This window comes from Acanthochromis polyacanthus, chromosome 1 (assembly GCF_021347895.1).
Source record: "Acanthochromis polyacanthus isolate Apoly-LR-REF ecotype Palm Island chromosome 1, KAUST_Apoly_ChrSc, whole genome shotgun sequence".
Taxonomy (NCBI): domain Eukaryota; kingdom Metazoa; phylum Chordata; class Actinopteri; family Pomacentridae; genus Acanthochromis; species Acanthochromis polyacanthus.
In genome coordinates, this window is record NC_067113.1 from 10,198,993 (window position 1) to 10,212,154 (window position 13,162).

Below are 13,162 nucleotides of genomic sequence, written 5' to 3' on the forward strand. Positions count from 1 at the left end.
TTTTTTTTACTAGAAAGTATAAAATCTGAGCGGTGTTCCATCTGTAACACGATGAACCTCAGTCAGCAGCTATTCATCGTTTGCTAGTCAAGTTCTTTTTTTCATTCAATCATCAGTATCTTTAGAATTCCTTTCAGTGCCTAATTGATTCTGACAGACTGCAAAAGGTTACTGAACCTCTTCTGTCAGTAATTTCAAGCACTCACTCCTGGAGCACTTCCAAGCTCTCCTTTCACATTTCCGCCCTGAGCCGCCAAGAGCACATCGCTCACATTGGCGTCATATTTGCCACTTACATTCCTGCAGAGAAAATGAACCCAAAGGCCCACACACACACATAAAGATAATAAATGACAGTCTTCAGCAGTTTTGGTGGGAACTTGCAGATCACATGACAAACAATAATCATAAAAACAGAAAAAAATCAAGAAAAAAGGTAATTACCGGTGTAGAAATTTTATATATTACGAGTTTCAAAGATTCCGTGAAACACAACAAACACAGTGACATGAATTTGACTTATTACACATTTGAGTATTTATTAAAAAATACATGTGCACTACATGCTTTTTACATAGGCTACACAAACACTCCTGTTCACACTACTTCACTCACACACACACACTCACACACTACAATCTAATGAGGATAACACAGTGTTGGTGCTTGGTGGGTGAGAGCTATAGAGCGGGAAGAGGGAACAGTCACGAATGACCAGGCACATATTTTGACAGCAGAAGGCTTCTTACAGCAACCTCCTGCACCAGGGGTTTAATTTTTGACGGTATGAAACATGGCAGAGGAAAGCAATTTGAAGCGCAATCAAGGTACACAAAAGGGATACGGAAGCGAAACAGATTATGGAGGGAACAGAGAGACCGCCCAGCCCTGAACTGCTGTTGGATTAGCTACAGAGATGTGCATGCTACTGACAAACATAGAGAAGCTCCAGAACGTCACCTACATTACATTTGGGAGATAGGGATCTGCTCAGCTACCATTCATTAGGGACCACGCATGTGGATTTTTCTGCTTTTCTTTTCAAATTCAAATGCTGTGAAGCCTTTCCTTCCCAATAAGGTAAACATCATAATGATTATTGAGCGAAGCAATGACAAAGATTTGCAGAATTTATACTGGCACCACTGTGGCATGCAAAGCGCTTATCAAAAATACATGCTAATCAGCTAGTACCCGTAGAAAAGAAGGGCTGCTGACAAGCTGTAGAGACTGTGGCAACAGTCCACTGTCTCAGTGTTAAGGATAAGACCTCGGCTGTGGGCTCTAATGAACACCAGTCTGCAGAGATGTTTTCACATGTCTGCAAGAAAATAAGAGCATGGCTGCTGAGATGCCACATCAACACTTTGGGTGGGTAGAGCTGCGCGCCAAACAGGGTTAACACACTCCTCTCTCAGAGCTTCACTCTTAATTGGACTTGAAGGCACTGTCAGGTCCAATCGTGATGCGGGGGTGCTAAGAAGAATCTGCTGGAGAGAAACCTGCCAGATCTGGTGTTGGGCACATCAGGGTGGAGGGGGAGATAACATATGGGGCAGGAGTTTCTCAAATCCCAGTCCCAAAACTAGGTGGTATTTTTGTATCATGTCTTCAGGAAATGCATAATTAAACTAACGCTTTGACTGGGGACAGCTCTGATATTTCAAAGGTTTGAAATTTGTCAACCCCCCCCAAAAAAAAACAAAAAACAAAAAACTAGCAACTTAAAATCCTTGATGTTTAAAAAAACCAGATTGATCAGTTGTCTTTCTGCAACGCACAGAAATAATCATATCATGTTGTATGAAGCAATTTAGCATGATTTAGTCCTTTTAAAGCTCTGACAAAGGTGTTCTGGAGAAGGTTGCACAATTTCAGTGGGAAATAATTGCAAAAGAAGACCATGCTATTATCCATCAACTTAGATCATTTTTCTGTAATTAGAGAAATACCTCAATTTTAGATCAATAAATTGCATTCTTATTTTTTTGAGAAAAAAGTTTTCTTTTTTAAAAAAAGAGTGCTTTGAAAAATCAATGACGTAAAAAACAAATTGATCTTGACAAATAATTTGGTGTCAATACACTGGAATAAAATCCTTGAAAATGAATGACAGAAGAAATGAATGAATGAATAAGTAACACCAACAAACCACAAACCTTTTTGAAGAAACTAGCAGTCATGATAGAAGTAAAGTTTCAGCCCAGATTAAGCTGTTTAATTCAATCTGTGTTTGAGTTTCATGTTTAACTGCTTTATTACGTCCATCAAAAATGGAATTTAGAAAACACAGGTATCCAAATGTTGCCTACAAAATAATGGAAACATTTGTAAATAGATACAGAAATATTTAAAGGATAGAGAATGCTTTTTTGACTTTAATTTTTGAAGTTCTACTGTTCTGTCTGACAGCTAGCCTGGCTTCATCTGAAGGTTACAAAACACACATTTTTCAGTGATCCTGTAAAAACTTCTTTGATCAATTCACATAAAAACTAAAGAGCCTAAGAATGATATGCAAATGAACTACCACAAACCCTTGAATTATATTTTTTCGTCCAGATTAAACAGACAAGCTGGACCGGTTAGTTCGGAGCCTTAGAGTTTTTTTTAGGTGTTTTGTTTCCTTCACTCACAGCCACGCTGCCTGTTTCCTTTCATTATTAGAGCTGTTGGCCTCAAATTCACTCAACATGCATTAGAATAGGATCAATATTCTTATCAAACTCTGAGCCTGAATGTGAACAAGCTCATTTCCTAAAACGTCAAACTGTTCGTTTTAAATTTTACTCCATTGTTCTCGTTGATTTACGGCTTAACTAACAATAAATCAACATGTTAATTGCAGTATGACGCTCTCACCTTGCCCTTGATTCTGCTCTCCTTCCTCCTCCTCTCCTTCTTCATAGTCCACCTCCTCTACTGCTTCCTCCTCCTCCTCCCCTTCTTCTGCCTCCTCCACCCTCTCTTCATCACCCTCCTCTTCCTCCTCTTGCTCCACCTCTACCTCCTCTTCTTCCTCTTCATCTTCCCCTTCTCCCTCTCCTCTCTCCACTTCCCCTTCTTCGTGCTCCATTTGTTCCATGTTGTAATCCATGTAGCCTTCAACCTCCTCCTCTTCTTCTTCCACTTCTCCCTCCTCTTCCTCCTCCTCTACAGTCCCTTCCTCCTCTTCTTCCTCCCTCTCATCCATCTCTTCTGTTCCGTCTGTCTCATAGCACTCCTCCATTGTGGAGTTGTCCATGTCATCAAGGTAAGTGCTCCTCTTGGGGGAGGTTTCCAAGGTTTGTCTGTCTAGACTCTTCCTCTTCTTGGCCAGAGGGCAGCCATACACACTGCAGAGAGGAGATAAAAGGGAAACTGTTAGCCATTTGCCGTTACTCTCACCACAAATGCTAATGCTCATTCATAGTCAGACGTCTGCATGAACATACTGAGGTTCACAAACTACATCTGAAAGTAACACAATGCTCACAGAAGCATCGGAACAAGAGCTTCTCACTGCAGCCAAAGTAAAACCCCTCTAGTTTTTCTGCTGAGAAACTTTCTTTAACAAACCTTAATTATACATGTGCTCATTAACTATTGCAAAATTATAATAAAATGCTCAATTTCTTTTAGAAAGCTGTTACAGTGGGATCAAATCTTTATCTTTGAATGAAACAAAGCAGAAGATTCAACATCAATTTGTTCTTCAGGCGAAAGAAAATCACTGTGCGTGCCCTGGAAACACTTTGTTCCAGACTGATATGCCCTTGTTCTGCAGCGAACCGAATGCAGCAAAACACAACTGCCTGTCTGGAATTGACTGTAAGGGGGAAAAGACAACCTGTAGCCTGATTAATTGAATCTTGCCGAGGCACCTCGGGTTTTAATGTATTCTCTGGCTCCCCTCGGCAGCAGGGGGACAGATCCTAATCTGATAATCTGATAATCTGTGTATTTGCTCAGGCTATTGATCACAGGGGCTTAATCCATTTGATTCATCAACCCTCTGAGAGTCCTGAACTGCTACCTGACCCCCCAATGCAAGCTGCATGTGTGTGATTTCAGAACGTCTGCCGCTGTTTGTGTATTTCTGAGTCCACGTATGTGTATTGTGGATGTGTGTGCACGTATGGCACGTTTGAACAAAAGCACACACACAGAATTATGATGAGTTCTGCTGAGTGTTTTGGCCATCAAATGAACCCCCTGTCCAGGCTGGAGTGTAAGAGAGCTAAACACGCTTTGGGCATGTTCACTCAGCTGTGAAATATCCCTGGCTCCTATTTTTACAACCTCTGGATGTTTCCCTGGTTCTGCACTACTTAGAGTAAGACCTGATGTGAATGAATGGCACAAGGCTGTGTGTGAGAGTAAGAAAACAGCATTTCACTGTGGGCTGCTTTTGTGGTGGAGCAGCTCTGGGAAAGAGCCATTGCAGGGGTGCTGATGGTGTTAGGTATCCATTTCTGTTTTCTCTCTGTTTTACGTTAGTGTGCACCACCATCCCTCCTCCACTCTCCCCTCAGTCCTACATGTCCATCAGTCAGTCAGGGTCCAGTCAGCTGGCAGGCTCAATCTCACCCAGCCCAGGGAATCCTTAATGGTCTGACCCTCTGCACCCCCCGCAACCAGGGGCCTCATTTCATTAATCTAAGCCCACATGGAAACTCATTCCCTGCCTGACAACCTCTCCCCCAGGGCAGTGAGAGGGTCTGCGGGACAGTGAGGGAGGGGTGTGTGTGCTGCGGCATAGTGATCAATAGTGCTTGTGACCAAACATCTCAAAAGCACATTAAAGTGCCACTCATCCCGGCCCCTCCGTTCCAGGGCCCTCTCCAAATAAATCAAGGGCCGGTCCCAGCAGGTTAGCGGCTGCCAAGGCAGGCGGGCTGGCAGGAGAGGAGGATAGGTGAGTGGGAGGAAGGAGGGGGAGCAGGGATGGAAAGAGCGAGATGGAGAAGTGGTGTGAAAGGCAGATAGACAAAGGTCCTCACCCCTCCTCTCTCTCTGACTCTGGTCCTGCTTTTCTACCTTTATTTTAACCGTAAAGCAGTCTTATGGCAGCGTTCGCTGTCAGGCATTGAGCCGCACAAAAGCTGGGTGGCTGACAGGCATTTATGTGACTACACCTGAAAAAATGTTGTTGAACTGCTATAATAGCTCTGCAACATCAGCTAATGGATAGCAAATAATAAAGGCTGGGTTGTGTATTTTTCATTGTATTTTTAAAAGGAGTCAAGTAGTCTCCATTATTTTGGGTCAGCATTGCACAAACAAAGATGGTTTTTAGCAGAGAGTGAACACGCTTTAAAACCTGACGATGCTAAATGTTCCACCTACAGTGGAACAGGTATTTGGATCCCATATAAAAGCTCACTGAAAGCCACCACAGAGCATCTTATGTAAATGACTTTTAAACACGCTGGTGTTGAGAAGCGTTGCATACAGAACAACTCGGGTCTCAGGTGTCCTCTTGTCCCTGAGCTGTCAGGTTGTTGTGACACTGTGAAAGGTGTGTTTGCCCTGACGCTCCTAAGCCCCACGATGACTAAGCCACAGGAAGCCTCCACAGCTTGGCCATCCCACGTTCCCTGGCTCTGTCGCTGGGTGACCTTGGCGACAGCGTTCGTCATCACAGGCACCGCATCCCACTCACTGCACTTGGCAATTAAAATTCCAGAAATAATTGGGTGGCATTTAAATTAAATAGAAAAGAAATTCTGCAGGCATTGTAGAGAGAAAGAAAGGTGATGAGAAAATACCGTACCATTCTAAGTTTCCCTTTGCTTTGTCCCTGTGGCAGAATCACAAAATCCTTCAACAAGAGTGTGCACTATGAGAGGTAGCAATCAAAGAAGAAAAGAGCTTCAGATCACAAAAAGACCACTTCATATTTTATGGAGTGGGCATCCTCAGCATTATAAGATGGAACAAATTCTATTACAGTGCGAGCAAGTGGCCCTCTAATGCAGAAAAAAACCTTCTGGAAACGTTATACAAAGCGGGCCCCATTCCTAGAGCATTAATGTGAGGCAGGGGAGATGAGCGGCAGGAGAAGGAGAGCTCCTGTTTGGCTAATTTTGGGCGACAGTTGAGCGACTGCTGGAATGCGACAGCGTTCCACGGTGCCTTTATTAGCAGTCATATTAGCGGCTGTTCGCAGCAGGGGCAAAAGCTTTAGCCAGTCATTAGCATCACATACTATTTGTCTCCCTGACACAGGGAGGAAGCTGTTGGCTCTTCCTCTGCCTCCTCTCACTGCTGCTTTTTTCTCGACTCTTCTCAGCTTTGTCACCTCCTACTGTCACACAACATTCTAAACTCATATTTGTACTGCTCTATTTTCAGTCCTCTTCCTGCTGCACATCCACTCATTCCATCAGTATTGTAGGGTGTGTGTTGCTTCAGTCCTTCTCTCTAATGAAAGTCTCTATATCTCCATTACTGACTCTTCCCACCTTTTTCTCCCATTTTCTCCTATCTCTTCCCCAGCCTCCGTTACTGTAGCCTCTCTGTCTCTCTCCACAGAGGAGACTAGCGATGGAGGGAATGCACCACCTCTGACTGTGCTCCCTATCCAGCAGGAGGATCTATAGACACGTGTGGCAGAGCCCCGTCTCCATGGTGATACCCTCCAGAAATCCATGAGGGATTCGCCATCCTCACAGCCAGCCAGTGAGGAAAAATGAGAGAGAAAGGCAGACAGGAGAGAGAAAATGAGAGTTGGGGAGGAAAATTAGAGGCTATAGGAGCGAGACAGATGGGAGAATGTATGTTGTAGTGTATGTCTGCATGTGTGTACATACGTCTTTTGTGTGCACTCAAAACTGGGAAATATATGGTAGGAGGGTTGAAAAGAAAAGAAGAATTGCGTGTGTGTGTGCGCGTGTGTGTGCGTGTGTGTGTGTGTGCATGTGTGTGTGTGCATGTGCATGTGTGTGTGTATGTGTGTGCGTGTGTGCGTGTGTGTGTGTGTGTGTGTGTGTGTGAAAGAGGAGAGAGGATCATTTCAGAGCTGTCAGACTTCTCCTGCTAGCAGGGGAGAACAAAAGACAGTGTCTTGGTGCAGCAGGCTCAGCGCATGGCAGACGCTGCAATTTGGGGCGTTTTCTGGCGGCTCAGGCTCCAGCTTGCATATCAGCTGCTGCGGCCCATTCACACACTAACGCAGACACACACACACACACATCAGAACGGCTGTCAGACTCTCGTAAAACTCATAAAATATTACTTCGTAGCTGCGGTCTTGAAATAATCCTCACTGTCAGTGAAACTTATATGATGTTTGTGTGCGAGTGAATGCTTACGTGCAGCAATTACACGTCCGTTTGGATTTACGTGCACGTCCTAATAATAAGAGCAACATTTAAGTATATTAATTTCTTGTTTGGTTCCAAATTCGAACAACGCGTTAACATGCCAGATCTACCATTTCCTGACAGTATGATTATTTATTTCATTGGCTTTAGACAGGGAGTACAGTGGAGAAGGAGCTAAGAAGCAGCAGCCCCCAACAGACACGCCGAGCATCTCACTGGTTCAATAAGCCTGTTGTTCACTGCGCCAGCTCTAACATTTGTTGCCTGCAGCTAATAAAGCCAGGCCTAACTTTAGTGAAATACTTCACCACTTGCACTGTCTTGACTTGTGATTGCTGTTAACTTGTTCTTTTTTAATCCACACCACTGCTGGTGTCCTTATACCCTACAGCCTCTCTACTTTCTGTTTGTCCCAAGCCTAGTGAGAGCCTTAAAGCTCTGCGGGGTTGGAATACAGCACCGTAGTGAGCAAATACTTTAGTTGGCTTCTCACATGTGCTGAGCAACTTCTTCCTACATTTAACCTTGCTCCCTGAGTCCATCCAAGACCTTAGCTGCTCCCTTTTAGCTCCTTTTGTCCTATCTGCCAACTACCAAACCTCGTGCTTGGGGGAAAGTACCTCCTAACAGGTTGTTTGTGCACCGTACTGATAGTGTCCCTATCAAGGAGCTGGAGTGCAGCTGCTGTGGGATGTGAGAACCAGCTGAGAGCAGAGGACTGAGATGAGACTCAGCGCTGCTCAGATAATTCTTGTTGTTGCTCCAGATGAGATGCCGAAACGCTTCTGTAGATTGTGTTTAATGATACGGAGGAAGGAGGAAATTTAAAGCGAAATAGTAAATTAGTCAATTAGACATTCATTTGTCTTTATTTTATATTATAAACTAAATATCTTTGGATTGTGTGAGGCTTTTATTTGGTCTCTGGTAAGTCCTACCAGACATTCTCACAAATTCTTCTGGCATATTAGATACCCAACACTTCATCAAGAAAATAAGAGTTAGATTAGTCCACTATAAAACAAAACACAAGTACAATTGTGCATGACGGTATGTATGTATTTTCCATCCATATGCAATACTTCAGTGTGTGAAACTATCCAGCATTTGCATATAGAGACTCCTTGAGTTGAATCCCACAGAAAGGTTGGGGGTCTGGGAGAATATTGATATGTGCATCATACAAGCTGTTTTGCATAATTTTCAAGTGGAAGTCCTGAGCAGGAGAGCTCATCGGGCAGCAGATTCTGGGGGTGTAATGCAGCTATCTGTCATCCTGGAGCTAAAATCACTCCTGGATTAGCCAGGTAAGGAGTCTCTCCACCGGCGTAATGACTTCAATCAATCACAACAACTCAGACATGCTCAGAGAGGCCAGCTAGTTAGCTGCTAGCCCATCAGCCATTTTGGAAAAGGAATTCCTTCCTCTGGGTTGTCCATTTGTAGTGGAGGCTGTCACAGTAGCTGTTTATTCTGAAAAGCTGATAGAGACAAGCTGTTGTAAATAAATAAAAAGAACAAGGATAAATATGCTGTAAGTAGAGTGCAAATAAGACTTTTACACATGACTGCATCCTTCCTTTCTTATCATGAGAAGAGTCAATATATAACTGCAGGACTTTTTGTATCATAGTCAACATTTTTGCTGTTTTCAGGCCTAAAATCAACATGGACGCCTAGAGCCAAACACCACATGGCATTTTAGAGAAAGATTCTTCTAAACATTATATATACATTTGAGTAAAATTGAAATTGAAAGCTATTTCTAAAGATATCGTAGTAAACCTGTTGGCTACTTTATATTAAATAACTCAGAAAGCCTTGGAGTATTTCCAGTCTTTTCTTCAGGAGGAAATGACATCATGTGGAGCAGGTCATGTGATCTGGAATTAACACATTTCCTGGAGAGGTGTTTTTGGAATGGGGAACTGAAAGGGACTTAATTTGTTATTTTCCATATAAAATTTGACATTGCCAAAAATGAAATATCTGTCATGATTATCTCAAATTAATAAAAAGAACACAATCCAAACTATTCTTGAATAAGCTCATTTTTTAATTGTTGAGCTAATTAGGAGCTGGTTGGGATTAAATTTAGACGGTTGTTTAGTTGACATTTTAGTGATAACCAGCCATTTTTTTATTTATAAGTGATTGTTTCCATCATTATGTAATTTGTAAAGACATGATCATAATGAACAAAAAAATATATATTTTTTTAAACTTAAGAATAAAATTTATGCAAGATATATCTCATGGACTTCAAAAGTCACTCAATTATAGATTGCCCCAGGATTTTTTTCAATATATGAATAACTTTGTATGAAATAGCAAAAAATGCACATCACAATATTCCAATATTCAGAGGTGACACCTTTAAGTTGCTTATCACAAAAGACCATTCAAGCTAGAACAAGTTAATGTTGTAAAACATTGTGTAAATAATCAGTTCTATTTTATATTCCTTTTTTGAAAATCAAAGTATATATTCATGTCCCATTGTTAAAAATTTACCCCTATAGTAGAAACCTAGAAGATCTAGCAGAGACTGTATAGGTGCTGCAATGCATGGCTGATTTGGGCCTTTTGGGACTTGTTGGGGATTTGTTGACAACAACAAAAACCACCAGTCTTATCTTTTACTGTAATTCTGGCACACAAAACAAAGTGTCTGCCCTTTGTGCATTGCATTGTGATTCCCACTCTGTGTCATGTTTACTAAGCTCCATCTCTCCAGCAGTGGAAGAGGCCTCTTTGACATTGATGTAATTTAGTTGGCAGCTGCTCTGAGTGGAGGGCTGGCCGGGGGTGGGAGGAGGATGGAGGGACCTGGGAGGGCTTGTGTGGGTTCAGAGGTTAGAGGTCAGGATGTGCCCGAGCCTGGAGCTGGCCCCGAGCAGCTGCCCACCCCGCACTCACCCCCGCCTCCCCTCGTCATGCCCATGTCCCCCTGGCACGCTCTGCACTCACCGCACATGATCTGTTATTCCCTTTGATGTCTTTCCTCGGGGAGGCAGTTATTAAAAAAAGGAAGAAGAAAAAAGAGGAGGATGAAAAAAAAAAGGCATAAACACCACCTGTTTATCTGACGCCGGGTAATGTCAGAAAGGTACTTTGCAGGCTTGTCATGATATGCACGAGAGGCAAATACGGGGGTGAAATTACAAAGAGAAAAAAAATCGTAAACAAATGGCATCCGAGAGGAAGTTGCACGTGCACGCCACTGTAAATTTGACGGCCTGGGTTTTGAAATGCTTTCAAAGCGTGTCTTAAATTGCACTGGAGGTTTATATGAGGACAGAATATGCAGCAGGTAAAAAGTACTGTTCCTCTTAAAGATACACAGACAAAACAGCATTGTTCTAATGCACCATTATTATTATTGTGATTGTAGTTGTAGAAGACAATCTCAGTCCAACTCCATCATACTGTTGAAATGATAACAGCTGTATCAAAGCCAAACCAAAGTGAACCCCAAGGCTCCATGCACAGTCTAAAGAGTATAAGCTAATGGCAGAGCTGACAGATCCAACCAACTCTGTTCTTTTCACCCTCAGCCCACACTGTCTTTTTGGTGATATAAAGCTTTCCCATTAAATATGGAAATTTCTGTTTCGGTGACAGATACTTCACAGAGGGGGGTTGATGGCATAGACAGTGTTTTTTTGGAAGGGGAAGTGGCAGATTTTGATTAATGCGACCTTATCTGGTTCTGCACATGGAGGCAGAGGGGTTCCTGAGCTTGGCGGGGGTGGTTGGTTGCCTGTTCTCTTCTTCTTTTTACAGCCCTCTTTCTCTCCTCTATTTGAAATGGTTTCACTCATGGCGTTTCTGCTTCTATCTGCTCTCCGTTTTCTCCCTTTTGTGGTAAGTGCACTCATCTTCTATCTTTGCTTTAATGTCTTGTAGTCACACTGTTCTTTAACTTCATATGGCCTTCTGATAATCCTGTCTGATTTCTGTCCTCACCCTTCTGTCCCCTCTTCACCTCCTCGGTGTCTTCATCTCTATATCCCTACTACCTTTACTTGTTTCACTTCGCATTTCCCTGCTTCTGTTAAAGCTGCTCATCTCACTGCTGCTCCATTCTATCTTCCATTTCCATTTCCATTTCCATTTCCATTTCCCTCTCCTCTCCTCTCCTCTCCTCTCCTCTCCTCTCCTCTCCTCTCCTCTCCTCTCCTCCTGCCAGGCAGAGAGTGAGATGCAGTGCTGCTGCTTCCCCATGTCGCTCCATCACCACCTGGCCCAGTTCCAATGCTTTTAGTGAGAGCTATCTGTCAAGCTATGAATAATACAGGCCCAAGGCTGGCGTTAGCTTGCTAGCTAGCTATGTGGAATCTAAATGAGGTCTACAGCAGGAAGAGAGCACTTGACTTTTAGCTCGCTACCACGCTCTCCCTACCAAGACAGGCAATTACTCAGCCCACAGCCCCAGCTGCAGTCGTGGCAATCATAAACGCAACCCCTCACATCTCCGTCTGCACACACACACACGACGTGGAAACACACACTTTGCATGTATAAGCAGACACACGCTCCATCTACAGATTCAAACAGCACCAAAATTGTCTATGCAGAGACACAAAGTCCATACGGCTTTCTTGCCATACATGACAGAAAATCCATAGTACTATCTTTTCTGGCAGAGAAGAGAAAAACAGCGCAGTGTACATTCAGAATTTTTTCCACAAAGTGCAAAGTAATGAGTGAAAAGCTCAAAACATTTCTGACAGTGTTTTCATGGAGGATAATGATAAAATCATGGCATTGATTGCCGACAGACAACTCAAGTCTTCCATGAAATAGAACACCTCGCTAAAGAAACAAATGAAGGGATGATAGAAGTTTCTCTTACCTAAGACAGAAATCAGTCATTTCAGTGTTTGATGAACTTGAAGCCAAATGACATGAAATGAACTCTTCCTGTCATTGTCGTAGTCGTATTTAAGACACGATGGAAGAAATCTATTAATCAGCACCAGAGTTCCTTCATCATGCCTTATCTGTTGATTAACAGGAGGAACAACGTCCACCTTTATCGCACTTGTTCCTCAGTTAAAGCAGGAGGCTTAGAGGGCTATCGCATGTCTCGGGTATATGACACATGTATGGTCGCATAATTAGCTCTGCACCGAGGCATCCTTAGGTGACGGTGTTAACTCATCCATCATTGCTTCTAATCATTCGTTGGTGGAGTGTGGGATGTAATTACAGAGTGCTAGGCAACGACAGCCTTTACAGGTAAAAATAGTCATGCAGGATGAGAGACTTCTGTATGTTTGGCATGTGGGGTGTGTGCACAAGGTGTGTGTGCATGTGGGGGTGAGAGAAAGTGTGTGCGTGGATGTGGGTGTATGCATGCCTGCGAGTACTGAGGTAATGAGATCTAGTTAGTGATGCTCCAGAGTGTCTTATTAACAAATAATAACAACACTCCTTTGTTTTTTACCTCTCCTCCCATCTATTATTCACACCTCACAGATTTACTCATGATTCATTTATAGGAGCATCTTGTGCAACCTAGAAACTAAATGTCACCCAAAACATCACTGTCAGATGTTGCCGTGTGCATGAGCATGTACAATGTATTTTTGTGTGTTTCACTATTCACCAGAAATACAGAGGTCTGTCCACTCTAAATGTGCCCTGCATTAGATAAACAGCATTTACGGCAACAGTTCAACACTGCTGTAACAAGATTGTGGAAAAAAATGTGACTTCTGCAATCTAGCTCCAATTGTATATGCACACAGAAGTGCAAATGATAGAGTGCTATTGAAATAGATGAGTCGGATCTTGCCGGATCAGTGACGAGGGCTGTAGTGAGGCCATTTTGCCATTCAACCCCCTGT

The 13,162-nt window shown here is 43.0% G+C and overlaps 1 protein-coding gene across 6 annotated transcripts in view; it reads right to left on the bottom strand.

Annotated features, from left to right (window-relative positions):
* Positions 1-13,162, bottom strand: part of myt1lb (myelin transcription factor 1-like, b) — a 123,360-nt gene that overhangs the window by 47,337 nt on the left and 62,861 nt on the right. For all 6 annotated transcript variants that reach the window (XM_051950994.1, XM_051951010.1, XM_051950992.1 and 3 more), the window contains exon 5: positions 2,863-3,335. In XM_051950994.1, the coding sequence (XP_051806954.1) occupies positions 2,863-3,335 (473 nt within the window). The remainder of the gene's footprint in view (positions 1-2,862; positions 3,336-13,162) is intronic.